The 27,270-nt window shown below is 43.6% G+C and overlaps 1 protein-coding gene across 1 annotated transcript in view; it reads right to left on the bottom strand.

Moving 5' to 3' along the window:
* Positions 1 to 27,270, bottom strand: part of GPR158 (G protein-coupled receptor 158) — a 1,740,927-nt gene that overhangs the window by 582,648 nt on the left and 1,131,009 nt on the right. The window contains exon 5 of the mRNA XM_069648157.1: positions 8,855 to 8,923. Within this exon, the coding sequence (XP_069504258.1) occupies positions 8,855 to 8,923 (69 nt within the window). The remainder of the gene's footprint in view (positions 1 to 8,854; positions 8,924 to 27,270) is intronic.

Consider the following 27,270-nt stretch of genomic DNA (forward strand, 5'->3'; position numbering starts at 1 on the left):
ACCCATTTTCAAAACACATAAAAAGAGCCACTGGAACCCAGGTAGACATTCACTTTCCACTTTCTTGTGGGACACTTTGCCGGGAGACTTCAGACTTCACATCCAGAGATCCAGACTTCAAATCCATCTCCAGAGACCAGAAATTAACTCCAGAATTTGTAGCAGAGAGGCCTGAATCCACAAGCTGAATCCTCTTCAGCAGGCCTCAAAACCAACCAAACTATTGAACAGCCGGGCGAGCGGTTTGAATTATTTGCCAAGAACTTTTCAAAGAACCTGTAGCAGTATCCAGAAAGCAGTGCTGTATCCGGAACCAGAGAGAACCATAGACCAGATCGCTGTGAAGAACTGCTAGCAGAAGTCCAGCCAATCCTGACCCGATCGGTGACAAAGCCGCATTCCTGTCTAAATTATAGTGTGAGTACCCAGTCAGGACTGTGCCAAAACCAATCTCTTAGTTTAAAATAATCTAATCCAAACTATTTTAGCCTATTAGAAATGCCTCCTAGAATCGTGTCATTCTCTCATTTTTAAAACTGAAAACTGTCATCTGTCATTCCGAAAAACTACCTTTACTAGATCGACCGTATCTCCGGAACCGTTTGTGCTAGGAGCGAGTTTTAACTGTCATCTTAAAACTAAAATTCTAAGCTTTCCAATGAGCCTAGAACCTACTTATAGTGCCTCCGTAATTGCGCTCGACGCACGCGACTAAATTTGCCGCGATTTGACATTTTGCTTAATTTCAGCCACGTGTAAAAATTAGTGTCCTTGCTTTCCTTGCTGAAATTCGTGTGCAACCTGACAATCATTCATAGAGCATTCCTAAATTAATTTAAGCATCTCTCATTCACCCTGAACCTCCTATAGGGAATTAAAAGCAGTTTTCGCATATTTTTCACTTAATTGCAACCACATCAAAGTATCTTGCCTGTGTTTAATACTCCTACCTGTTTCCTCTAAGCTTGCTAGGGGGGAACTGAATTATATTTGATTGCATTCCTGAGAACTGTGTGCTTCCCTACCATCTCTTTAGCTTACATAGAGGGGCAGGTGAATTGTCAAAGAAAATTGATTACATTGTCTTTTGTTGAAGTCATATCAAGTTTATTTTCTGTACTGCATTTTCATTCATCATTGCATTGTCCTTGAAGCCATAAAAGCATTCTCAGCTACTTTATCCTCTCTATCTCACTTCTAAGCCATCAAAAAGAGTGTACCACTGCAACATTATCCATTGTTGATCACTATCATCTTCACAAGTGTGCTATCAAACATTAATTTATTATAAAAGTGTGATATATATATATATATATATATATATATATATATATATATATATATGCATTGTTTAATTTTCAAATAAACCTTTTACTTTGCAAAACAAACCTACTTCTTGGCTCAGTGGGGTCAGGGGGATTCTAAGAGAGGGGTGTTATATAAGGGTTGTCATCCAGAGAAAAATGAACTGGACATAAACATATATCAATAAGGGTTTCCCTCAGCATCCCAGACTAGGCATTGACTTAGCTGTAGTGTTGAATTGAAGTCGCTTACAATACGCAAGTGTTGCTCTCATGCTGAGTGCCAGCCCTGAATGCGCGAGTGGGTACGGAGCAGTCCGGGTTCACTACCAGCATGTGAATTCACCAGGTAAGATGTGCACTTCCGGTTCCCTTGCTGCTCACAGGAATTCTGTTTCTTTGGCTCCTTGCAACCTGGCAAACTGCTTCCCGTAGTCCGCCTTTGCCCACACCACCTGCAACTAGAATTGGCCCATTTGAATGAAAATATTTTACCATTTGGCCTATTTGACCGAATTTAGGCTGCACGAAATGATTGTACAACCAAAAATTCTGTCAACTGGGCCAATACAGTTCCATCATAGGGAACAAGGGGAACAGGGGTTGCAGGGATGTCCCCAACTCCCCTTGCTCGCTAAAATGGGAACGAGGGTTGCAGTGGTGTCCCCCACTTCTGGGACATTGGAAGCGGGGGACATTAAAAAAAAAGGAGAAAGGGGCCCTGCAGTGTCAGTTCTGACATGCATTCCCGCGTTGCAGAGACAAACTGACGTTGCAGGGTCCGATGGAAAGCAGGCACTGAAAGGTAATTGGCCATGTATTGGGGGTGGGAGAGGGACATGAATTAGTTGATTTTGCCCACAGCAAAATTGGGTTTGCAGCGTAATTGATTACGGTCAATTCCACTGCAAACAATTATTCCATGGTCAAATCATACCAATCCCCTGTAACTAGAGCTCCTGAGGCCCTCTAGTGCACGCCAGCCACCGGAGACAGACTTGAGGGGCTCAGGAGCAAACCAGTCACCTGAGAAAGCTTCCTGGGAATGAAAGCTTCCCTTGCATTTGCTTCCCACTGAGCAGCTTCTGCACTTCAAGAGTTGACGGACACAGACCCTCTCATGACCGGCAGCTGATTTCTGCCTCACAGTCATCTGGGCGTCTTCTTTCTCCTGCAGCTTCTGTCTGGGCTGCCTGCAGAACCGCACTGTTGCTTCTTCTCCTCTGCTCTATGGCCTGCACATGAGGGGTCATTTTAAGCCTCTAACTCTCCCTTAGGTGTGGGTCATCTGAATTAATGATCTGACCACTCATGTAACATTGTACCTTTTTGGCCCTCTTCTTTGTCCCTGTACTTAGGACTTGATGATTAAGTCAGGTTTTCTTAATTCTTCTATGTTACAATAAGCCATCAGAAGGGTGGGGTTTCAGGGAAAGTTGAAAAGAGGGGGATTCCCCTTCCTCCTGACTGGTTCCCCCCTCCCTTGTGATCCTCCCATAGAGCACCACCCCCAGCGCCAGGATCAGGAAGCGTCTGCCTTCCCTGGCCACATGAGAAGGGTGGTTCCAGTCTAGGCTTTCTTGGGGAATCATGGCTGATTCATCACATCCCCCTCTAATAGCCTGCCATAAATGCAATACTTCCTGCATGCCTCATTATGAAGTCCAGGGAATCCTGCATAGAAAGCAGACCCTACCAATGGTGCACCTTGGACCCTCTGCTGCTTGTTAGGTCAACACTGGCAAACGCGGCCTGGCACTGGACAAGGTTGCAGGTGCCACTGGCACTGATTGAGCAGACTGGAGAAAAGAATGGTTTCTGGCAAGACATAATTGATATTGCCTCCAGGATGCTCCACTAGTGGCTGTACCTGAAAATGATCAGAAAACCAATTTAGCAATTGTAGCTGATTGTCTAGGAAACCTACTATCTAGGGTTGAACCGGATATAAAACAATATAAATGGTTACATTTTAAATCATTGTACAACAATGAAGTACATTCTGGCAAGATGTTTTGATATAATGAATACCTAAGACAAGTACCTAAATCTTAGACAGGTGCCGAAACAGCCCTGATTTTTAAAAAGAGAGTGAGAAATGAGCCTACCTATTACCATCCAATTTCATTTATATATGCATGGGGAGATTACGGTGTACAGTTTTAAAGCAAAGATCAGAAGCGTGGGTTAAAGAACATGATATCTTGACCCATCTACAGCCTTTTCTAAAGAAGAATATGGGCACAGTGGAGCAGCTGTTTAGAATGGAACATAGGCACAGTGGAGCAGCTGTTTAGAATGGAACATGGGCACAGTGGAGCAGCTCTTTAGAATGGAACATGGCACAGTGGAGCCGCTGTTTACAATGCAGGACTTGACACGTTTGTATTTCTGAAAAGGGTTGATTTTAGTACAGCTTTTGATTGTGTTTAATAGATGGATTTTATGCAATATTTTAGAATCCACCAAAGTACCTTGTCATATTTTGAATGCTATTACGAGATTGCATAAAGATATTTTGCAGTAATAAGGTACTGCATGAATGGGGAAGTAGCAAAGCCTCTTGAAATCTAATCAGTATATGACAAGGGTGCATATTGGGCCTATTTCTATTTTCCTTGTATATTGATGGTTTGGCTGAATTACAGGAAGATGCCCCTGAATTAGATTGCAGACCAGTAGGGACTTTTTTTTTTTGCAGATGACACTGTTTTAATATTTAAGACCTGCAGCAGTCTCCACAAACAGTTTAATCTACTTCATGAATTATGCAAAAAACATGGCTTGTCAATTAATGGCAAAAAACAAATTCAACAGTTTGCCATGTGAAGAAAAATCGTTATATACATTTGTATTTACAAGGCTGTGAAATCGGTTCTACTGAGAATTTTGATTATCTTGAAATAGTTTATGGAAAGAACATACAGATAAAAGTCGTGTGGCCCATAGTCGGAGAGCAGGCATAAAACATTATTTTAGTAAAATATTTTGTTGTAAAGGAATCAGCAATGATTTGCAAGTTTTAAGTTGCTGGGGCAGAGTGCAATATGTATGGCAGAGAAATGTACAGATATAAATATTTGGGAAGAATGTTAACTCAGGAAAATATGTTCCATGATCTCTCCCATGGGAAACACCATACATCCCCTTGAAACCGGGAGTAGGCTTGAGGAGGGGGTGCCTTGCTTGTTTGAAACCTGTTTTCTGCTGGCCAAGGCTGTGGAGTATTATGGAATTTAAACCATACAGTGAAGCACTCACTGGTGGAGTCAAAAGAACATGGGTGAAACACATTAAAGAAATGTTAACACTCTGATTGGTTGGACAAACATGATTTGAGGCTCTGATTGGATGATGAATCATCATGGGAGACTTGAAGTCCACCGATATTTGTTTGTGCCCAAACCCATTGGATACATACAGTGATTGACAAATATTGCCTAGAATATTTAAGTGGCTTGCCGTGTACATTTTTGCCCAGGACTACTAACTTCTACATTTTGGATAAAGAACACTCACTGTTGGCTAAATTGAAAGAATAAGTTGGCTTCCAGGGTCCACATATGATCTTAGTTTACTTTAAATGCATCTTATAGATGCAGATAATGAGAAGTGTGAGTCATATTACAGAATGTAGGCAAGCAATATCTCAGATGTGTCATGTCCTGAACGAACATTTTTCTGGAGAGATAATACAAGAGTTTAGAAGAGTACTTCTATTTGGGAAAGTCAAAACTGCTTTATGAATAAGATATATACTGGTGGCTATGGTGCTGGAAAATAGCAATATGATTTGGCGATACCAAGGAGATTGTCACCTGTCCACACGGGGGAGCCAAACCTTTGGGACAATGAAAGGTGAGCCTGCTATGCTTAACAGCTCTAGGGCACAGGGTAAACAGGAGCCTCCTGGAGGTGACCTGCCCTTAGGGGACAGGAATCCTGAGGAAGGTATAAGACACCATACACCCTTAGGCACTAACACCTTTGTAGGTTATTTAGGGGCCGGGTTTTCCAATAACCATAACCACCCTTTTGTAATTGCTGACTTTGTTTCTGACCTTACCTGTGCCCAATCTACTGAAAAGACTACAGAGAGACAATTGAACCAGCCCCCTGACGCCACATCCCATGGACAACCAATCACAGAGGAGGCTCAGCCACTCACGCTGATTTTAACAGCGCTAAACGGGACCAAGGGTACGTGGCCGGCAAACTAGAGAGAACGCCATTGTCAGCAGTATCAACCAAGACATGCACCAGAGCACAGGGAAACACTGTGGAAGGCCGACCAGAGCAGCACTGAGAGGCTGTGTGAAGAAGGAAGGCGGGCCTCTGAAGGCTGATGCAGAGCCGCACTGAAAGGTTGCATAAGTGACTCTGCCCTGCCTGTTGAGCTGCAAGAGCGACACAGGAGGGCTTGACAAGGCCCACATGGAGTCCCACTGACAGGTCATGTAAGCAACTCCACTCTGCCTAAGTATCCATGAGAACAAGGCAAGACAGCCTTGCATGACCGACGTGGAGCCAAGCTGAAAGGTTACAGAAGCGATCCCACAACAACCAGGAAGCTATGAACCTGAGCGACAAAAGCCTCAGGAAGCCAAAGGGGAGTCGAGCAGGAAGGTCGAATACGTGGCTCTGCAAGCACCAGAGAACAGATCTGGCCCTACGCCCCTTCCCTGGAGCATCACTTGAGGCAATCAGGTAGTTGGTGGCTCCAGTGGAAAGGGAGGAAGGCAACAGAGAGGGAAATAGAAAGCATTCCCCTAGTGGGAAGAGAGGAGATCCAGGGTGTGGAGAGACAAAAAACACCCCAGAGTGGGGAATGAGAAAGAGAAGAGACCCAGAGTGGGGAGGGACTGAGAAAACCCCAAAGGGGGGAGTGAGAATGAGAAGAGACCCAGAGTGGGGAGAGACAGATTATAACCCAGAGTGGGGAGTGGAAAGGAGAAGAACCCCAAAGTGGGGAGAGACGGAAAACACCCTAGCAGGGGGAAGGAAAGATAGAGGAGCCCCAGAGGGGGGAGAGATTGAATGATCCCCAGAAGAGGAGAGGAAGAAAGACAGAAAGATTCCAAGAGTGGGAAGAGATGGAGCGAGACACTCATCTGGATGTCCCTACGTAAAGACACCAAAGCCTGGGTAATGCAGTGGTTTCTAGCTCTACAACCTTTATGTTTTATGGTCGAACATCGGAAAGGCAAAGGCCAGCAGAATGTGTTATACTTCAGCCGCTACCCTTTGACCCAGCTAGAGGAAAGCATAAATCCAAGAGTTGGGGTATGTGACAATTCCAGGGAGATCGGATTCACCGCCTTTGGGACTAGGCAGGTGAGCACACTACAAATAAGACCCCCTAGGGGACTGGCTAAGCAGGATCCCCCAGGAGGTGACTTGCCCTCATGGGACTTGGACCTTGAAAGGGGTATAAGTCACCATCCTTTACCCCCAGGCACTGACACCTTTGAAGGGTATTTAAGGGCTAGTTGTTACAATAATCACACCCACTGTTTTGCAATGGCTGACTTGGCTTCTGACCCTAGCTGCGCCAAATCTCCTGCAAACAATATGAGAGGCGATTGAACCAGCCCCCTGGAGGCTCGTCCCATGGACAACCAATCATGGAGGAGGCTCAGTCGCTCCCACAGAATTTAACAACACCAAACAGGACCAAGGATGCGTGGCTGGCAAGAGAGATAGAGAGAATGCCAGTGATGGCGGTACAAACCCGGACGTACATCAGGGAGCAAAGAGATGCAGTGGAAGGCTGGCCAAAGCAGCACAGAGAGGCCTCAAGAATGAGGCAAGATGGTCTCGGACAGCCAATACAGAGCCACACTCAAAGATTGCATAAGCGACTCCACCCTGTCTGTGTAATTATGAGAGTGAGCGGGAAGAGACAGCGTTTTGGTAAACTTCATTTACAGTTATGCACACTGTTTACAGTGGTAAAATCAGTAGTAGTTGGGGAATTGTGGTAGGGGGATTAAGCCACATTCCAACCATGCTATTTCCTCCAAGGACTGAAGGACTGCAGGTGTATTCTGGGAGCCAATTTGAATCCCTGTATGATATGGTATGATAAGTAATTTATAACAAGTGTTTCTGTATTGTGCAGAAATGTTGCATTTCTTGTCGTAAGGAGTTTCAGTGACAAGGAACCATCAATAAAAGGGAGCAGAAACGGGGAGAGAGAAGGGTGGATAGGAAAAAAAATTGGCTAAGCACTGAGGGTGCACTTTTATAAAATGTGCTTTCATTTTAGAAATGCACAAAATACCTTATCAAGGAAGGTGTCTGGGATATTTCAAGGGGTCTGTGCAGAAGATGTGCTGGCCATCTTCCTTGCATACATTAGTGCCTATGGCGTGTTCCTAACCCTTTCAGGGCTCTGCTGAATCTGTACAGTAGGATCAGTGGATAGAGCTTGCTACTGTGGTTGGTTGTTCAGCAGCTCGTTTCATAGCCACCAATTTTCTTTGCTTTGGTGAAAACGGATACACCCTTTCCAATGTTGGCTGGTATGATAATCAGGTCAGGCTCAAAGTTAGTCAATCTTTTTCAGAGTTCATCTCTTCCCTTTATGATAACGTTAGTGGGGCTATAGTTTGTGTGGATTGATACATTTGCTCTGTAAGGCTCGATTCTCAAATGTTAATACATCTGACGAGTACCAGGACTCGGTCTGCACCACACTGGTGAGGAACAATGAGGTGCAAACATGTGGTGGGCTCCTTTTGTGTACTCCTGTACAGACGTGACATGCCATGCCGAGTACTGTCACCTGAACTGCGTCCTACGCAGAAAGCTCCAAGATTGACGTGGTAATGACTAGCTCGCTTATGCAATGGCACAGACAGGGAAACACAATGTAACAATAGCCAACAACATTTTTAATGCATATCAAGCATTACCGACGTGTTCACATGTTCGGGATGTAAAAACTATAGCTCAAATGATATGATAGTTTATTCCAACTACCCCCCAAAAGGCATAACCAGCAGCAACGGTTCCAAATAACATCATGCAACAGGTGGGATACACGTGTCAATGAACCAGCATTGCAGATCATCACGTTTAATGTTCACATTTTCTCTAATTGTCTGATGTTTGCAGAACATTCGCCCTGTTCAACAGGAACAGCAGTGACTCTGGGAGTTTAAAGAAATCTGCAACATGTCCCATAAAAGCCCAGCCTGCCTGTAACTCGGTTGATGTGCCCTTACATTTTACTAATCCATTAAACAACCCAGCAACCCTTCAATATGCAGTCAGGGATAAACTGGGTGCTTTGTAGTGGAACATAAGTGACATTTGTTCAAATGCTGTAGTGAGCCATTTTTAATTAGCCTAAACACCAGCAGAAATCCCTCACCGGCTGGGCTTGTTTGTTATGTGATTTATCACATCATTTACATTCCTTTTGCCAAGTTGTCATGTTCTCATTTTCAGCATATTTTTGGAAAGCTTAGCAGCCTGAAAATAATCAGATATGATGCTTCCTAAACCAACGCGAGCAGTACAAACAAAAATGTTGTATAACTTACTGGGAAATAGAGAAGGATCGATCCAAAAAGCACTGTCTCCAGGAGAACAAGGCCTGATGCTCTTATACTCTGCAAAACAAAAATACATAGATATTAGAAATCCCTGTACAGGGACCTTTGAACAACAGTTACATTCTTACATTGAGCAACCTTCTCGCTGCAATCTAAAAAACACGATAATACAATTCCTATCACATAATTATATTTGTTTGTTTAAACTAAAACATCAGTATTTTGTATTTTATTTGGATTTATAGAGCGCTTTTCAGCAACGCGCTTAATAATAGCACAGATGGTACAATTTAAATGATGAACTGACAAGGAAACCAAAAATCACAGAGAAAGCAGACGAGTCTTGAGGCCAGAACGGATGAGAGAGTAAGAGGAGAGAGAGTGGAGCGAAAGAAGGAGTGCATTCTGGTGGAGAGGGGCCAAGAGAGAGAAGGATCGAAGGCAAGATTGGGCACAAGGAGGGTGGGGGACAGAGTGAAGGAATTGGGATTGGAAACAGAGAGATCGAGCAGGGGACCACAATAAGAGAAAGGAAGAAAGATAAAGGGGGGGGGGGCAAGATTATGGAAAGAATTAAAGCCAAGACATAGGAAATTGACCTTGAGCCAAAAAGGTAACCATTGAGGGTGGAGAGAAGGAATCTCGTGGAAAAAGAGATAAAAGAAGGTAGACTGAAGAGTTATAAATAGATTTTAGGGGGATCAAGTGAGAGATAGGAAGACTAAAGAGGAGAGAGGAGCAATAGAAAAGAGGTGAGAAAATAAGGGTGGAGATAACAATTTAGAGGCAAGGAAAGTTAGAAAAGGCAGGGCTATGAGGATGTTAGAGGATGTTAAACAGATGAACCCTACAAGAGTGGGAGGGAGATGAAATGTAATTGGAGGAGGAGAGGGCTGAATCAAAGTAGATGCCCACATTCTGAGCAGAGGGAGAGATGGAAAGCTAAGAAGGAGGAAAGGAGATTGAAGCAGGGGGCACAGGAGGAGGGATGATTGAGGCAAGAAAAGAAGAGGATCTCGATCTTGGAGGAATTAAGAACAATGTAATGATCAGACATTCAGGACGTGCTAGTCAGAAGACAGGAGGACAGATAGCATTAACAGAGGAAGAGAATGCAGAAAAGCTGGGTGTCATCAGCATAGATGTGGTGCGACAAACCAAAAGATGAAATGATTTAGCGAGGGGACAGGTATAGAGAAATAACAGGAGCGGGCCCAGGACAGAGCCTTGAGGGGCACCATGATGGAGAGGGAGAGTGGGAGAAGATTTGCCAGGCCAGGAGACAGAATAAGTATGATCAGAGAGGTAGGACTGAAGCAAGCACAGGATAGTCCCAGAAAACCCAAGAGAGGAGGGAGAAGAACGAAGAAGAGAATGACCTACAGTGACAAAGGTGGCTGACAAGTTGAGAAGAATCAGAAGGGAAGAGTGACACGTATAGCCTGCGGAGAGGACTGAGTTGCAGACAAAGGAGAAAGCATTCTTGGTGGAATGACAGGAACGGAATTGAAAGCAGGGAAGGAGTTTGCAGTAATAAAGAAAGAAGGTTGGGAGTAAACAAGGCGTTCAAGGAATTTAGCGAGATGGGGAGAAGTGATATAGGGTGGAAATTAGTGGGAACAGAGGGGTCAAGAAAGGGTTTTTTGAGGACCGGAAGAATGATGACATGCTTAAACGAGGAAGGAAAGGATGAAGTTAGAAGAGATAGAGTAAACATGGCTTTAAGGAAAGGCAATAGAGAAGGATAATAGAGCAGTATAGATTTTGGGGATCATAAAAGAAGGAATAGGGTCAATGGGGCAGAGGTCGAGTTCTGGACCCATTAACTGCAGCTGCATGGAAACATAGATTTTAGGGAATTGTAAAACACTTTCAAACTGTTGGTTTCAGAATAATAGCAGCCGGTGGAGAGGTGCCAGCCAATAGGTGGCCAGGAGCATTGGTTTTCCCAATTGATAAAGACCGTGTTTTATGTAGGCCACCAGAGTCTCTCCCAAGTCTTCATGTTTTGTCACCAAATTCAGCCACGGCGCAGTCCCCTCATCGTCCCCAGTCACCACACGTACTTCCATCACCTGACCACCCTGGCCCCAATTTACCTTCCACCCACCAACGCCCAACTCCCACTTACCCGGCCTTACAGTCCTTCATGGTCAACCAGTTCGAGATGGGACCCATGGACATTTCTACATTGCTTTTGGCCATCTTTATTTGTACATTTGTATAAGGGAGTTTAGTATGCACAAGATGCACGAAGCATGTCCCCATTAGCATTCTGGCTCACATCCCCGGGTTACACGTAGCTATGTATACCTTTCTTGGCACTATTACCGGCTGTTACCAGCCTTCAGGACCCCTGGTCTGTACATATTGCTAAATTGAGGGGTTACTCCTTACACTTATTCTTCTTCACTCCAAAATTGTTTAGATATTGTAACAGTGCGAATCTAGTTTGTAACACATTTCTGATGCATGAACATCACGTTTTTTTTTTAAATAATTTTTATTGTTCAAGATACATATATTATTACATGTGTTAGCACATTACAGACTTTGAGTAGATATGGTAAACATAAAGAATGAACAGAGATAACAATTTTTAACAAGGAAGGGTATGACCGTATTGTATATAAAATTTGATGCATTAAATTGAACAAGGATGGAGTAGAAATTGTAGATAGTGCTGATTAAACCTGGATTAACATAATACATATCTGTAATGAGTAACTGATATGGAGATAGGAGTAGAGAGATGGGGAGACAAAACAGGGAATCAGACAGCTAACATACCAGATACAGAAGGGAGCGAGGTGGAGGGGGGGAAGATGGGTATAACAGATTATTGCATAAAACTGATTCTTCTATTACAGTGATAATTAAAAAAAAGCATTTTTATATAAATGTAATCATTCGATAAGTAAAGTAAGCATAGGAATGTATATTCAGGAGCCACGAGCAGTTGCATTGAAACAGTTGAGATAACATGTGAAATAGTACCATTTAGCGTTGTATTTAGGGATTGTATTAAGATTTTTAGCCATGCACATTTCCAATTTGTGAGTTTGACATAAAGCATTCCACCATGCTCTGGTAGAGAGCGATTGAAAGTCTTTCCAGTTTGCTGTAATACATTATAATGCTATGCATATGAGTAGATCGTATAATCTAGCAGAGTCCGGTGGAATATATGTTGCAATGGCTACGCTTCCCAAAAATATACTTAAAGGAGAAAACGGAACATCTACAGAGAAGATGCGCTGAATACATTTCCAAATATCGTACCAAAATTTGACAATATATGAACATTCAAAGAACATATGCATATATATAAGTGGCAGGAGATAGGCCACACGACCAACATTTAGCGTCGTAGTTCGGGTTAGTCTTCGCTAATTTAGCCAGAGTAATGAATGCTCTATGTATAAAGAAATAGTAGTGTTGTGTAATGTTAGCTGAAACTGATACTTGTTTGATTTTAGAAAACAGGCGGAGCCATATGTGGTCCTCAAACGTATATCCTAAGTCAAGTTCCCATTTCAGACGAATAGGACAAATATTAAATGTTGAGGTTAGCATATTATATATTTTTGAGGCTCTGACCTCACCTGTCATGGTTAGCTGTAGTAGTCTAAAGGCGTCTGGAGAAAGAATCTCATAGGAGAAATGATTTAGTGCATCAAGGAAGGAGTTGATTAACTTATTGTAAAACTAAAAGTCAGTTTTGGGTATGGTGAATATGGTAGAGAATTGTTAGAAGGAGAGAATAGAAGGACCATCTATAATGTGTTGGATGAATCTAATTCCCTTTCCAATCCATGCTTTACGATTGAGGATCTTTTTATTAATGACAATATTCTTATTATGCCATAGTAAAGGGGATAGGTATTTATTGGGGTTTTTTGTATGGGGGAAGAGAAAGGATTGTAGAGCTGAAACGGATGCTTTAATAGGTCCCGAAATGTTCTTAGAAGAATACTTAAATATGTATATATGGTCAGTAATATCGTGTGGATGAACTATATGTTTCTCTATTGTACACCATATAGGGATATCGGCAGATTCGGGGTCTGTGAACCATCGGCGAGATTGTTTTATGAGAAATGCAGAGTGGTATAGCTTAAAGTCAGGGAATTTAACACCACCCATTTCATAAGTTGCTTTGAGTATAGTTAGCGCAATTCTTCTGCTTTTTCCTATTCCCCAAAGAAAATTTAGTAGTATGGAATATATAGATTTGAAAAAGGAAAGGGATAGTGGAACGGAAAGAAGCTGAAGATAGTAAAGTACAATAGGGGACAGTATCATTTTAATAGTATCCAACCACCCCCACCAGGAGCGGTAAAGAGGGGACCATTTGGATGTAAGGTCTTTCAGGGTGTCCAATAGTGTTTTAGTATTGAGCTTGATGGTTTCTTGAATTGTAGGGGCAAAACGAAGTCCTAAATATTTGATGGATCCACTACACCATTTGAGGCCAAAAGATTCGATGTCATGCTTGAGGCAATAGGGTTTAATGGCATCATTTCTGATTTTTGTCTGTTAAGTTTATATCCTGATACATGACCAAACTGAGATAGAGTGTCTAAGAGGTTAGGTATATGGAATTTAGGGTTTTTGATTAGGATAAGAATATCGTCGGCATAAGCAACAATTTTGGTTATTGAGGTGCCTACTTGAATCCCTGGGATATTTTTGTTTAATCTTATTGATTCCAGCAACGGTTCAAGTGAGAGAATATATAATAACGGTGAGAAGGGGCAACCTTGCCCTGTGCCTCTGAGTAAGGTGAAGAATGAAGAGGTTTGTCCATTTAAATATATAGCGGATTTGGGGGCTGAATATAGAAGTTTTACCAGTGAGATAAATTTCTCACCAAATCCGTGCCATCGTAGGGATTGAAACATGAAATTCCAATCTACACGGTCGAAAGCTTTTTCCGCGTCCAAAGCGATGGCAGCATATCCTTGTCTGTCTTTTTTGTCCTTGGCTACTAGACTAATGGCATTCAGTAGGAGTCTAGCATTTGAGGATATATTACGTCCTTTTACATAACCTGTTTGATCTGCTTTAATCAAATTTGGGAGGGAAGATTCAATTCTATTAGCAAGTATTTTAGCAAAAATGTTGTTTTCTATGTTGATAAGAGAAATGGGTCGATAGTTACTGGGGAGGGAAGGGTCTTTGTCAGGTTTGGGAAAATGATAAATAGAGCTTCTGAAAATGATCCAGAGGTGGATTTTTGCGATATAAAGTATGAAAAAAGTGTTTTGAGTTTAGGTGTCAATATTTGGGATAAATTGATGTAGAATTCAGTTGATAGTCCATCTGGGCCGGGTGCTTTGCCTTTGCCCAGGCTATGGATGGCTTTAGTGATCTCTGAGAAGGTAATATCGCTATCAAGGTGAGAAAGGTCTGATCTGGGGTATGAAGTACGACTGATGTTTTTAAAAAAGGAATCAATTTCATCTTTTGGAATAGAACTTTCTGGAGTGTATAAATCAGCATAACATTTTCTGAAGCATTAAGTATATTGTCAGGACGGTGATGAGATATACCTTGAGTGTCTTTGATTTGTGAAATTTGAACTCTTTCTTTTTTAGTTTTTAAATATGAAGCTAGCATTTTGCCCGCTTTGTTTGAAGTTTGGTATATCTTTGTTTTATATTTGAGTATGGTACCTGCTGCAAGTTCTGTTATTTCTTTGTTAATTTCAAAACGTAGTTTTATTACTTGTCGTAAGTTTGTTGAGTTAGTGTCCGCATAATAGCTTTGTTCAGCAAGGGTGAGTTTTCGAGTAAAGGTCATCTAGATGTTTTTTGTTCCTACCGGAGAGTGCCATTATGTGACCTCTCAAAGCGGCTTTGAATGCATCCCAATTATTGACAACCGAGGTATCACTATCAAGATTGTTAGCAAAGTATTGTTCAATGAAGGCTTGAACCGATTGATTAAACTGTGGATCATTTAGAAGGAAGTTATTGAGTTTCCATCTAGTAGCAGTTTTATTCGTCTCAGCGAAGCAGAAGAAAGTAATAACCGGTGCATGATCTGATATGATAATATTAGCAATTTTAGAGTCAATAATGGATCCAGATAGGGTTTTGGTTGCAAAAATATAATCCAATCGTGATAGTGTATTATGTGGGGGTGAATGGAAGGTATAGTTGTGTGGGGTGGGATAGTCTCCAGGTGTCAATTAATCCTGTTTCCGCTAGGCAATTAGCAAAAGATTTATGAGATTTATTTGGTGTGAACATGCAGCTGGATTTTCGGTCTAAAAAAGGATCAAGGACCTGATTGACATCTCCGCACATTATCAGATTGATTAAGTTATTTTTGAGTATCATTTGTTTGATTGCGGTCCAGAAGGGGGGATCAGGTAGTGTGGAACCATAGATGTTAAGAATAGATACTTGTGTAGAGTCAATTAAAAGGTTTACCCAGACCCATCTACCATTTGTATCTGCGTCTTCATCAAGGATTTTGCAGGGTTGTTTTTTACTAATTAGTATAGCCACTCCATTTTTCTTGGAGATAGCAGGACTGGAAATAACCTCCTTAACCCAAAAAGATTTAAGTTTCATAGATTCTTTGTTAGATAGGTGCGTTTCTTGTAGGGAAGCTACCGTTGGCTTAAATTTGTTTAAATGAGATATTACTTTGTATCTTTTGATAGGATTTTTACATCTTTTGATATTCCAGGTTATGCACTTGAAGGTCATTTAGTCAGATATATAATGATAAACATGCAACCTATGGCTGTGATACGATAATAGAATCAGATCTTTAGTAATGTTGTTAAAAACATATATACCCAGGCAGTGATACAGAAGGATAGAACATTGAGGGTCAGGAAGGGGAGAAAGGGGTTTGATCACATTTTGGTATAATTCAGGCAATGAAATACAAAAGGTTATAGAGATCAACAGGACACGGGAGAAGGATTCGGGAGAAAAGAGATATCGGGGATAGGTAACGCCAACTGGGTCGCCAAAAGGAAAAGAGCGACCATCAGTGGAAGAGGGACACCTGACCGGTACCCACCTCATATTGTTAGAGTAATTGGGTTATAACTGCATTAGGTAATTGCTAGTATAAACATACAGTATAATAAAACACGTTTATCAAGAATTGAAAACAAGACTTCAGGTTGTAGTTGATGTTGAGGTACTCGGCGGATTGTTGGTATCCATGCCATCACATTTTAGGGATTGTATGAAAGATCTCAAATCAGCTGGATCATCAAATATAGCTGTGCGACCTTCATGTGTTATCTTAAAGGAGCATGGATGGTATAAGCCATATCGGATATTTAATTGTTTTAGAGCAGGGCGGAAGGATAGAAAAACCTTTCTTCTCTGATCTGTGCTTCTGGCCACATCCTGCGAGATATATATCTTACTACCATGCCAGATAAGTGATTTACGCTCCCTTGCTGTTGAAACAATGAGTTGTAGTTGTGAATATTCCAATAGGTAGAGTATCATTGTTCTAGGCAGCTGACGAGATGTGGAGGAAACTGAGGGTTGACCTATTCTGTGAGCCCGTTGTATGTTGAGTTTTGTGTCCAAGGGCAAATGTAGAATAGCTGGTAAGAATTTTTGTAGGAAGATAATAGGGTCGGATCCCTCAGCTCCTTCTGTTAAACCTGAAATGCGTAGATTATTGCGCCTGCTGCGATTTTCCAAGTCTTCGTTATGCCTTTGGAGGTCTTTAATAGATGTTTCTAACTGTACTATTTTAGGGGATATATCTTCGAGAACACCAACTCTTTTCTCTACTTCTTCCACTCTGTTATTAACACCCATCCACTTTTCGTCTAGTTGCTGTAGCTTAGTGTTGGTGTTTTCCATGAAGGGTTTAAGTGCCCTAATTTCAGCTAGGATAACTTCAATATCAGGATCGGAAATTCCTAGTGGGGGTGGTGATTCACTTTTAGGTCTTTTCAGATTCGTTGAGGAGGGAGTGGTATCCTTAGCAGAGGAAGCATTTTTTTGGTTTGTTTTATTTGCTGACATATTGGAGATTGTAGACTGAGCTTTGTAATTAGAGCGTTGACCAATGCGTATAATTGTAGATATATTTGAGTATGTCAGCTCAGTGGATAGTTTGAATTTAGTTATATGAACTACTTATTGTAAAGAGTTAGAGAGGTTTGTTGACTTGAAGACGTTTAGCAAATCCTCTTTATGAATATTTTCTATGACGTCCTGCAGTATACAATTATTACTTTGTCGGGGGGTTTCTCCCGGGGTCGGCTGGGCCTTCCGCGGACCCCGGGCTGGGAGGCCCCAACTCCTCCCGCGTATCCCAAAAATGAGTATGAGACACACACAAGAAGCAAGGTGGTTCTGCTGTTTATTGAATAACGGCAGGGATGGGTCTAGGATCGTACGCGTCCGTCCTGACTCTCGAAGTTCGTGGGGCTCGCAGGCCCCTTTTTGCCTCAGTATGACACGCTACTTGCGTCACCTGGGAAAGTTAGCAAAAAACCTATCACCACTCTGGATTGGTTCCTCGAGTGGTAGGGTTAGTATAGCATACGTATAGATAACGCTGTTAGTGGTTAAGGGTCAGTCAGGTGGTATACTTGGGTTGTCCCTTCTATTAGATACTTGAAAATTGTTACACAAAGACCCCTAATGATTGGCTAAGGTTAATGGCGTTAGTGATGAGAGCCCCATGTTCTGATTGGTCCACTCGCGAGCCCCCCAGCCTGGGACCATCGTTGTTCCCACCTCGCGGTGTACCTGTCATTTGCAACAATATGTAACTATGTGTTTGTGCAGACAATGCGCGGATTTGCTTATATGCCTGAGAGCAGACTATTCCCATCGCTGTAGGTGTCCATTGGGTCATTTCATTGTTGCAGCCTGTGTCTCAAACGTGGGACCCAGGCGACTTCTCCCTCTCGGGTCTAGCATCCTGTCAGGTTTGGCTTGGTCACGTGAGGAGAGACCGTGGTTGAAGCAGAATTCTGCACATTTAAAGTTGTATTTTCCACTGCGTGTCTGGTTTAGCTTGCAGGTGCCCCCTTGGCTGTCAGTTCTCGCTGGGCTCGTTCTGCAGGGTCAGCAATTGTACTCTTGCTCGTTCAATGTTCGTGGAGGCTCTTGCTTGCGGCCTACTTGGGCCTGGTGCATAGGTGGGGATGTTTAATGCACGGCACTTTGAGTTGCGGTGTCACAGTGCTTCATAGGCAGTATCATGTCTTCGTTGTATTTTCATCACAATGCAAGGGTTAGGAGAAGCGTCGGCAAGCATTTTAGATGAGTGCTTTGTGCGTCTTGCGTTTCTGCATTTTGGAAAACCTATGTGAAAAATAATAAAGATGCGCGTCAGTGGGTGTGTCCGTCACCTACGTCATAGCACTGAATATATTCTTCGGGTGGATTGGTGTGGGGGTGTCCATTGTGCATGGTTGCATGGGTGTTCTGACAGTTGGCTAGGTCGTCATGGCATCTCTAACAATGTGTTTATTTACTGTTGAAAGGTTTAGTCGAGTTCATCCATGCCGCAGGTGTCGGCTTGAGCAGGGCAGGCTGGTGGGCAGGCCGATGGGCACATCCATGTGTTTCTGTACCAGGGTATTTGGTCATCTGGTAGATAGGCAAATTCATCTCGTGGCGGGTGTCTGGGTCGTGATCCTCTAGGCCAGGGGCACGTGGAAATTGGGGGGAGTCTTTTCTCCCATTCTCCCACTTCAGTCCCCCCTCTGGTCGACTTGTCGACCAGAAACATATCCTTTTCTTTATCTCCTCTTACTCTCCATATTTTGGTTACTCCTCCCAGGTGTCCATAGTGGTTTACATGGTCCTCAAATGACCAATACATATACACACAACTTCCTCCCGGTGTGCAGTTTACCCATCTCCCGATGTAGCTTCTTGGGGTCTTGGGTTTTAGAGCTTTACCGATGTTGGGTCCAGGTGGTTGGTGATGATTTGTTTGCGCAGTTTCTCTCTTTCCTTTATTATGGTGTCTGTGTGCTGGTCATCATCAGTTGGCATCAAGGGGTGCATATCAACCATTTCGATCATTTTGTCTGTAGTGCATGCTTTCCGGGCTTTACAGAACCTTATTATAATCAGTGCAGCTCCAGCCAGTATTATACATCCAACTATAATCTTCAGCCCGTCCGACAGCCATGATGGCATCCATGACCATAACAATGAAAACCAGCTGTCATCCTTCTTCACTCCTTTACTTTCTTCCATCATTTTGGAGTACATCTGGGCCAGTTGTGTTACTGCTTCGGTGAGTGCACCATTGTCAGCATCATTAGCAGGAATAAATGTGCAGCATGATTGTCCTATCTTTGCGCAAACTCCTCCCTCCATTGCTGTAAGGAGATCTAATACGTATCTGTTCTGTAGTGCTACCATCCTTACTGCTCGCAGTTCCTCTTTTATTGCGTTGAATCCATTTACTGTTGAATTAATTGTCATCATCAGCTCCCATCGGGTTATCTGGAGCCATTTTGCGTTTGCATAAGCTTGTAGTCCAGGGTGTATTATTGACGAGAAAAACATTGCTGCTCTGCTGAATAATCTGTGTTCTGGTGGGATTGAAGTGAGTGCTGTTTCTGAACTTCCCCATAGGTAATTTCCTGTCAGAGGATCTCCTTGTCTCTTTTTTCTATTCAGGACATTATTGTTGTTGTTGTTGTCGTTGTCTGACCCCCTCTGAGATGGTACCGACCTCTTCTTCCTCTTGTTTCCTTCATCCATTTTGGGGAAGTTCGCCATGTTCACATGTTTCTGGGGCACCACTAGTGATGGTACATTAATGTGTACCATTGTGCAGATACCGTTCCACAGAGGGGGCAGTGTGTGGTATGCCTTGTTTCCGCAGGCCCAGTAGTTGTCCATTAATACTGCTGTTCCTGCTCCCCCCTCTGGTAACTCTAACACACTGACACAGTTCGTGTTGTATCCCACGTCCACTTCTCCTCTGTGTTGGTAGCATAGCTTAGGTGCAGACAGCGGCAGTATGCTCATTGGGTCTTCATCCTTCTCCATCCATGTCAGCATGGGTACGTACTTGCCCCAAATCGTCCAACATCTGTTATTGTGTTCATCAATGGTGATAATATTTTCTCTTGTTACCATGTTGCTGCCAACCACTCCTATGTCCCATTTATTGTTCATGTATACCTTCCCTGTTATTGTTACCAATGGTCTTTCCCAACAGCCTTGTATACCAGGAACTTCAGTGGCGTACCAGTCACATGGTAGGTATTGTAGTGTTACTTTCTTCGTTTCTCCTTTTTCAGGACCACTTGTCATGTATCTGAATGCTTCAGCATGTAAACAGCTCTAATAGTAACTTAAATAAGACTTGAGGAAGTTGTTTTCGTATGGATATGTGGCTCGCGTTTTCCACACCAGTCTCACCACCGTTCCTTGAAATCGCCCTCTCGTTTAGAATAGTGCCAGGTAGATTATACACCGTGCCGTCTTTTCTTCTATTTCTGTGCCAACAAATGTTCGAGAAGCGCTCATGGCGTATGGGATCAATGAGCAGGCATAGCAGCTGTCTTCTGTTGTCTGCTTGCCTATTTGGGTCATGTGCTGGTACCACATGTTGTTCGAGACGTGTGCTGAATCTGTTATGTAATTATCAATACCTTTTATTATCTGAGTATGTGCTGCGTTTAACTCTACTTCCCTTATGTGGAGGGTTGCTAGTACCACCTGACGTAACACCTGTTGCAGCCGTGGGTGGGGGTAAGTTAGGTTTGGGTGCAGCCAAAATATTGATAGCATAACTTTTCTGCCATACAGAGGCAGCCAAAAAACCAGTGATCACCAAAACCCCAATCATTTTTATTACAGAAGCTAGCCTCACCGGCATTTGCTCTTACCTTGCTGCAGTCCGGCAGCTTATTCTTTCGACGTTAAAATTGCCCGCCTGAAAATTCTCAAAACGCTTGTTATTATTGTTAGTTGTCGTTATCAAGCTCTCCCTATCAGGTAGTTGTTCAGTGCCCAGACGAAGAGCTGTTCCCACACCAATCTAAGCGATCTATCTCTTAGAGCAGGTAAGTGCTGGTGAAGATGGGGCATTGATTGTTCTATGGCCAAGATAAATGCGGTGTAGTAAACACGTACCCTCCTTCTTTTTAGGTACTTTGGCCTTTTTATGTGATATACAAATTGGTGTGATAGGGCTTCAGGGTAATTATTGTCTGTGGGTAGCATCTACTCCTGGGCAATGTACACTGTTAGTTATCTATCTTCTTAGCAATACAATTACACACGTTACCTGCATGTGCGAGAAAGCAAAAGAAAACATACAAGTGTTTACATGTGTATGTGTGCAAAAACAATGTCCTTCAATTGGGTGGTGGCTGTAGTGGGCAGGGGGCTTGTGGGCAGAGGGCTTGGGGCTCAACTGGCGGAAGTCTGTTTATTCTTTGATCTTGTGACCATGGGATGGGCGGTATGCAAATCACCAGCGTCTATTTCAGTACTTGTCTCTGGGGATTCTGGGGGGTGATAGGGTATAGTGACACTAAGGTCGTCAGCTGTGGTAGACGTCTCCTTCTCCGTAGGTGATGCTGTCGCTGTTCTTCCAATGGCCCTGTCGGTAACGCTAGAGCGGGTCTGGAGTTTGCAGATCTTCACGTCGTGTAGGTGACTCCAAGCACGCTTATCCTGCAACTTCACCGCTCTTGTAGATACCTCCTCTACCAGGTGGGGACCAGTGAAGCGTGGGCTGTTCCACTTTCTATTGAAATTGCGGAGTAGCACGTGGTCACCTTTAGCAATTTTGCACGGTTTTTCCTTTTCCAATTCTTTGTCGCCGTCTTCTTGTTGATAACTCTTAGACCCGCCCCGCATGCGCTCGAGCTGTTGAGACACAAACACTACACTAGTAATTAAAGAAGACACATATTGGTACATTTCATCACCAAGAACAGTTGCAGTGTTTTCATAGTCTGTGAATGCTCTTGATGTTGGCGTTAGAGGAAGGCGCATTTAACGTCCGGTCACCACCTCGTGAGGAGTGAGGTGGTGGTCAGACCCTGGTCTATTCCTTAGCTCAAATAGAGCTAGCGGAAGGCAATACAACCAACTCTTCTTTGTTGTTTGCTGTATCTTTGCTATTGCCTCCTTCAATAGGCCATTCATGCGTTCACATATACCATTGGCCTGTGGGTGATATGCACACGCAAATTTATGATTGATGTTGAGTAAGGACGTGATGCGTTGAAACATTTCATTAGCGAAGTGCGGGCCGTTATCTGACCGCAGTACTTCGCACACTCCCCACCTGGGGAAAACCTCCCTCACTAGAAATGTAGCTGCTCTGAACACATCTGGATGTGAGCAGGGTCCTGCCTCAATCCACCTGGAGAATGGGCATACTACTACAATCATATACCTATTTCCTTGACATACGTTGATCATATCAACGTAATCAATATGAATGTGCAGGAAGGGTCCCTCTGGCCGGGGTATAGTACCTTTTATCACTTGCAGTGTGTGACCGGCCGTGAACTGTTGACATGTAAGTCAATTGCTGATAAAATTTGTTACATGAGAATTTAACTCGGGGCAGAACCAATCTTCCCTAATTCGTGCTGCAATAACTTCCTTCCCTGTATGGGCTAGGTGATGGAGCTGGCTCAGGGCGATGTTCAATAGTGCCAACGGCATAACCATTTTTCCAGTGTTACCCTGACGCCATAGTGCGTCAGTTGGTGACATTGTACATCCTCTTTTTACCCATATCTCTTTTTCTGCCATTGGTGCGGCCGCTTGTAATTCCATTATCTGTGTGGCTGGGAGATGGGTGTACCCTTCTTTCATCAACATCTCTTTAGCTATCCCCCTCCCTCTCCCTCGCTCTGACTCTGGGGGGTTCCATATTTCACCAAAATACGCAGCATACTTCGCATGTGCGTCTGCTGTTTCATTCCCTTTTGAGATATGATCTTCTCCATTAGTGTGTGCGGGACATTTGACCAAAGCTAGTTCTTGGGGATTATATATTACTTCAATTAACTCAGCTAATAAGAGTGCATGTTGCACTGGGGTGCCGTCAGCTCTCCTAAACCCCCTTCGCCGCCATTTTGTCAATCCCGAGTGGACAGTTGACGTGACATATGCGCTATCAGAATATATAGTAACTCTTTTGTCAAAGCTTTCCTGCAACGCCAAGATCAGTGCAACTAATTCTGCTGCTTGAGCAGAATAATGTTGTGGTAACTGTACACATTTCACCGCCACACACACCAATTCCTCTGTCATTTTTACAACTGCTGCCCCAGTTCTCCTTATTCCATCACTTTGGTCTATTGTTGATGACCCATCAATGAACAAGAGCTCTCCTCCATTTAGCGCATCCTCTTCAACTTTTCTAGTACATGAGTACATTTCAGTAGTCTGCGTACAATCATGAGCATAGTCACCTTCCTCAATAACTTCCGCTATAAACCTTGCACGATTAACTGTGCTGCATCTAACAATAAATAGTTCTGGTCTAGATAAGATAATCTCATAACCTGACGCCCTCTGCGTGGTTAGTGTGGACTTAGGGTTCAATATTGCAAGTAGTGCATGCTCCACAAATAGTGTGGTTGGGCACCCCATTGTAATAGATGATGATTTCTCTACCGCGAAGGCAGCTGCGGCGAGACCTTGTTCGCAAGGGAAATGACCTAACATAACAGGATCCAAGTGACCTCTGTAAAATGCTACTGGCTTGTATCGCATGCTTGTTTTTTGAGCCAATACTGCTTTCATTACTGCTGAGTCGCAATGTGAAAAGATAAAGAACTGTCGTTCATAATCTGGGGTGGCCAGTACCGGAGCAGTTGATATTGCGTGTTTCAATTCATCAAAGGCCTCCTTCATTTCCATTGTCCATCCCAATTTGTTCTCCCCTTTGTTTGCTTCTCTCAATGCTTCAAGTAGGGGTCCTATGTATGAGCTGTAGTCAAATACCCATGCTCTACAGTAGTTGCACAATCCCAGGAACTGCTGCAGCTCCCTCACTGTTTGTGGTAATGGCGTATTTGATATAACCTGTGCTCTTTGTGGTGCAATCTTTCTTCCGTGTTGGGATATCAGTTGACCAATGTGTAATACTTGTTCCTGACAGTACTGTAATTTTTCTTTGTCTACCTTGTAACCCTTTTCAGCCAATATTGTCAGCATTTTCAATGAGTCCTCCCTGCACCTTTTTTCGCTTGTGCTGCAAATTATTATGTCGTCAACATATTGCAACACTGTACTTTCCAATTCAATGTTTCCCAAGTCCATCTGTATTACTCTGTTGAAAATTGAGGGTGACTCGCAGTACCCTTGTGGTAACCTAGTGTGTTTCCATTTTGTTTTTCTGTACGTGAAGCTTGTCAGATCTTGTGAATCTGGATGCAGGGGTATTGAGAAAAAGGCATTTTTGAGGTCAATCACTGTAAATCGTGAGGCTTCTGCTGGAATTCCACATAATATGGTGGCCGGGTTTGCTGCTATTCTGCTTCTACAATATTGTTCAAGGGCCTGAGGTCCTGGATGAAACGCCAAGACCCTCCTTTAGCTTTGCGCACTGGATACACGGCCGTGTTGCATGGTGATTCTGATGGTACCAATATGCCATTATTTATAAGGGCCGTTATTGTTTCATATATGCCCTCATCTGCCTCTTTTGATAGTGGGTATTGCTTCACTCTAGGGAGTATTGCACCCTTTTTCAGTTTTATTCTTACTCCCCCGATACTTTTTATGCAACCCACGTCATAGGGACTAGTAGTCCACAATGATGTTGGAACTTTTGCCATATCCTCCTCGAAAAAAGGAACTGGGGTAGATGTGGGTGCTTCAAGTGCCATTGCAATTTTCTGTGCCACTTGTTTGTATGTCACTCTTAGCCATATATCTACACTTATCATAAATACCATTTCACCCTCTTCCTTGTCTTCTGAAAAGAGCTCCTCGTCTGACACCTGGGTGAGCCTGCATCCCTCAGCCAGTGCTATCACTGCCCTCCATGCTCTTCCTTCCCAGTCTTGGGCATGTACTGCGATGTAATCAGCAGTCGCTATAATGCTCTCCATGCTCACTGAAATCCCCTTTCCTTCTGGTTCATTGGCTGGTGTTTCTGGTCTGAACAGATAGGCTGTTGGCCTCCTCCAGATCTTCCCTTCTATTCCTGGCATCCATGCGAATGCCATGTCTGTTCCATACTGGAACAGTTCGCTATCTACTGGCTCAGCCCTAATCACTGTCTGCCCACAGTATGCTTGCATAATTTGCCGTGCAGTGAGCATGTTTATTCCAGGAGTGGAACAAATTATGCCGTCCTCCGTGAAGGAGATTGTCATATTCAACCGGCTCATTATGTCTCTCCCAAGTATGTTTACTGGCGAGTCCCTTGAATATAAAAGCGGGACGGACATGTCATAATCCCCTATCGATAAGGGGATGTTATCAGTAAAGGGAACCAACCGCCTAGCCCCAGAGAATCCATGGGTGTTCATGGCCTCACCTGACATCTTAAATTTACCTTCCCTTATGCAAGACCGGGTTGCCCCAGTGTCAACAAGGAATGATAACCTTTTGTCACCTATTGTTACCTCTATGCGTGGTTCCTCCGCACTATTAGGTGTTACCGACAGGATGGGACACACCAAGGACGTCTGTGGGCTGTCCTATTGTGGGTATAATGATTGACCACTTCCTGTGTAAGGGTTGTGTCCCAGGACCGTCACCCTTCCCAGTTGTGTTTGCTGTAGCTGTGCATTGGTGGAGGTTACCTTATGGTCCTGAATTTGAGTGGGCTGCTGTACTTGCTGCACTTGAGGTTGTTGTGATATCGCTACCTGTTGTTGCGGTAGTGAATATGTCTGTGGCTGTTGTTGTGTTACTAACTGTTGCTGCGTATTGCTCGGTTGCAGTGCCTGCTGTTGTTGGTGACCCTGCTGTTCCCTTGTAGGCCCTTGTTGTCCCTGTTCTCCCCATGCTGGTGTGCCGGGTCTCATTCTACATGTGCGTGACATGTGTCCTAATAATCCACAAATCCAACATACAGGTGGTTCCCTGGTCTGCCATGGGAAACTCCCTGAATTGTCCTGGTATACTGGTTGCCCAGTGGGGTAGAAACTTCTGAATCCTCCGCCTTGCTGTTGTGCGTTATAGCAGTATCCCCTCCCCCTCATCATTCCTCCCCTTCCTCTGTTGTAATTATAATATCCAGCTCCTGATGTTGAGTATCCTCCTCCCATGTTAGTCGTGTATGGTGGGGGTGGTGGCAGCTGTTGTGCTATAATCTGTGATGATTGTATTTGCGAGGGATCTTGTGCGGCCACCACTTGCGTGGGGTTTGGTGTCATTGTTGTAGGTGAAGTTATTAGTGCACCTTCCATCGTGTACTTAGTAAGTTTTTTCTGCACTAATTTAGCCTCTTCCGCTTTCCTATCCTCTTCCTTTTGTTTCATCTTTTCTTGCCATGTCCTACAATGATGTACTATCGTCAGTTGTATTTCCGGCCAAGCCTTTGCTTCCATCCCCACTATTTTCTTCAATTGTTTCTGCACTGCTTCCGGGAGCCCTTGTATTAGTATATGATAGAATATTGCTGGTGTCTTGTCCCATTGCTCTCTAGTTTCCATACGCCACTTCTCTTGAATTTCCTGGATATAATCAACAGGATCTTCGTTCTCACGCATCTTGCGTGATGTAATCGCTCCTATGTCTGATGTGTCTGGGTATTGTACCCTCAGTGCTTGCCATAATGCATGTCTGCAGTTTGCGAATGGTGCCCCGTCGTGTGATGTGTTTGTTATTGTGACCCCGGGGAAGCCTGCTCTCTTCCAGATGTCATCTGCTGCATCCCCCAATATTGATATTAGTAGGCCTTTCACATCTCCTACTGCCAGTTTCTGTCCTGCGGTGTGTTTTTCCATTTCATATATCCATTTCCCCGCACCTCCACTTAATGATGGGAGCCTGCACTTTATATTTTCCTTGTCTGCATGCTTCCAAGGGACGTATTGTGGTCTAACCCCTCCCCTCTCCAAAAGTGGCATTAGGTTGTGTCCTGTCTGACCCCCTGGGTTCCCCAGAGTCTAGTCTGTATACCCCTCCTCTTCTTCCGTGTCGTCTACATCGTCTGTTATGTCCATATTTCCCCTGCTCGTAACTGTTTCTCCTCCATCTCTTCCCCTTCTTTTATCATTTCCTTTATTTGATGTGGGCGTGTGTACTCGTTCTTCCTGCCTGCGTCCTGGGAGATCTCTAAGCCTGCCAGCGTAGGGTGTGTGTTCGTGGGGGGCAGGTGCGGGTGTAGGTGGGCATGTTGCACGGGATGAGTGTGGGGTAGTGGAGCATGTTGGACGGGATGATGAGGGTGTAGCTGCACGTGTGTGCCTTCCCGCCATTCCTTGCTCTTCCCCC

Source organism: Ambystoma mexicanum, chromosome 2q, assembly GCF_040938575.1.
Source record: "Ambystoma mexicanum isolate Mex_15411 chromosome 2q, UKY_AmexF1_1, whole genome shotgun sequence".
In the NCBI taxonomy this organism is placed as follows: domain Eukaryota; kingdom Metazoa; phylum Chordata; class Amphibia; order Caudata; family Ambystomatidae; genus Ambystoma; species Ambystoma mexicanum.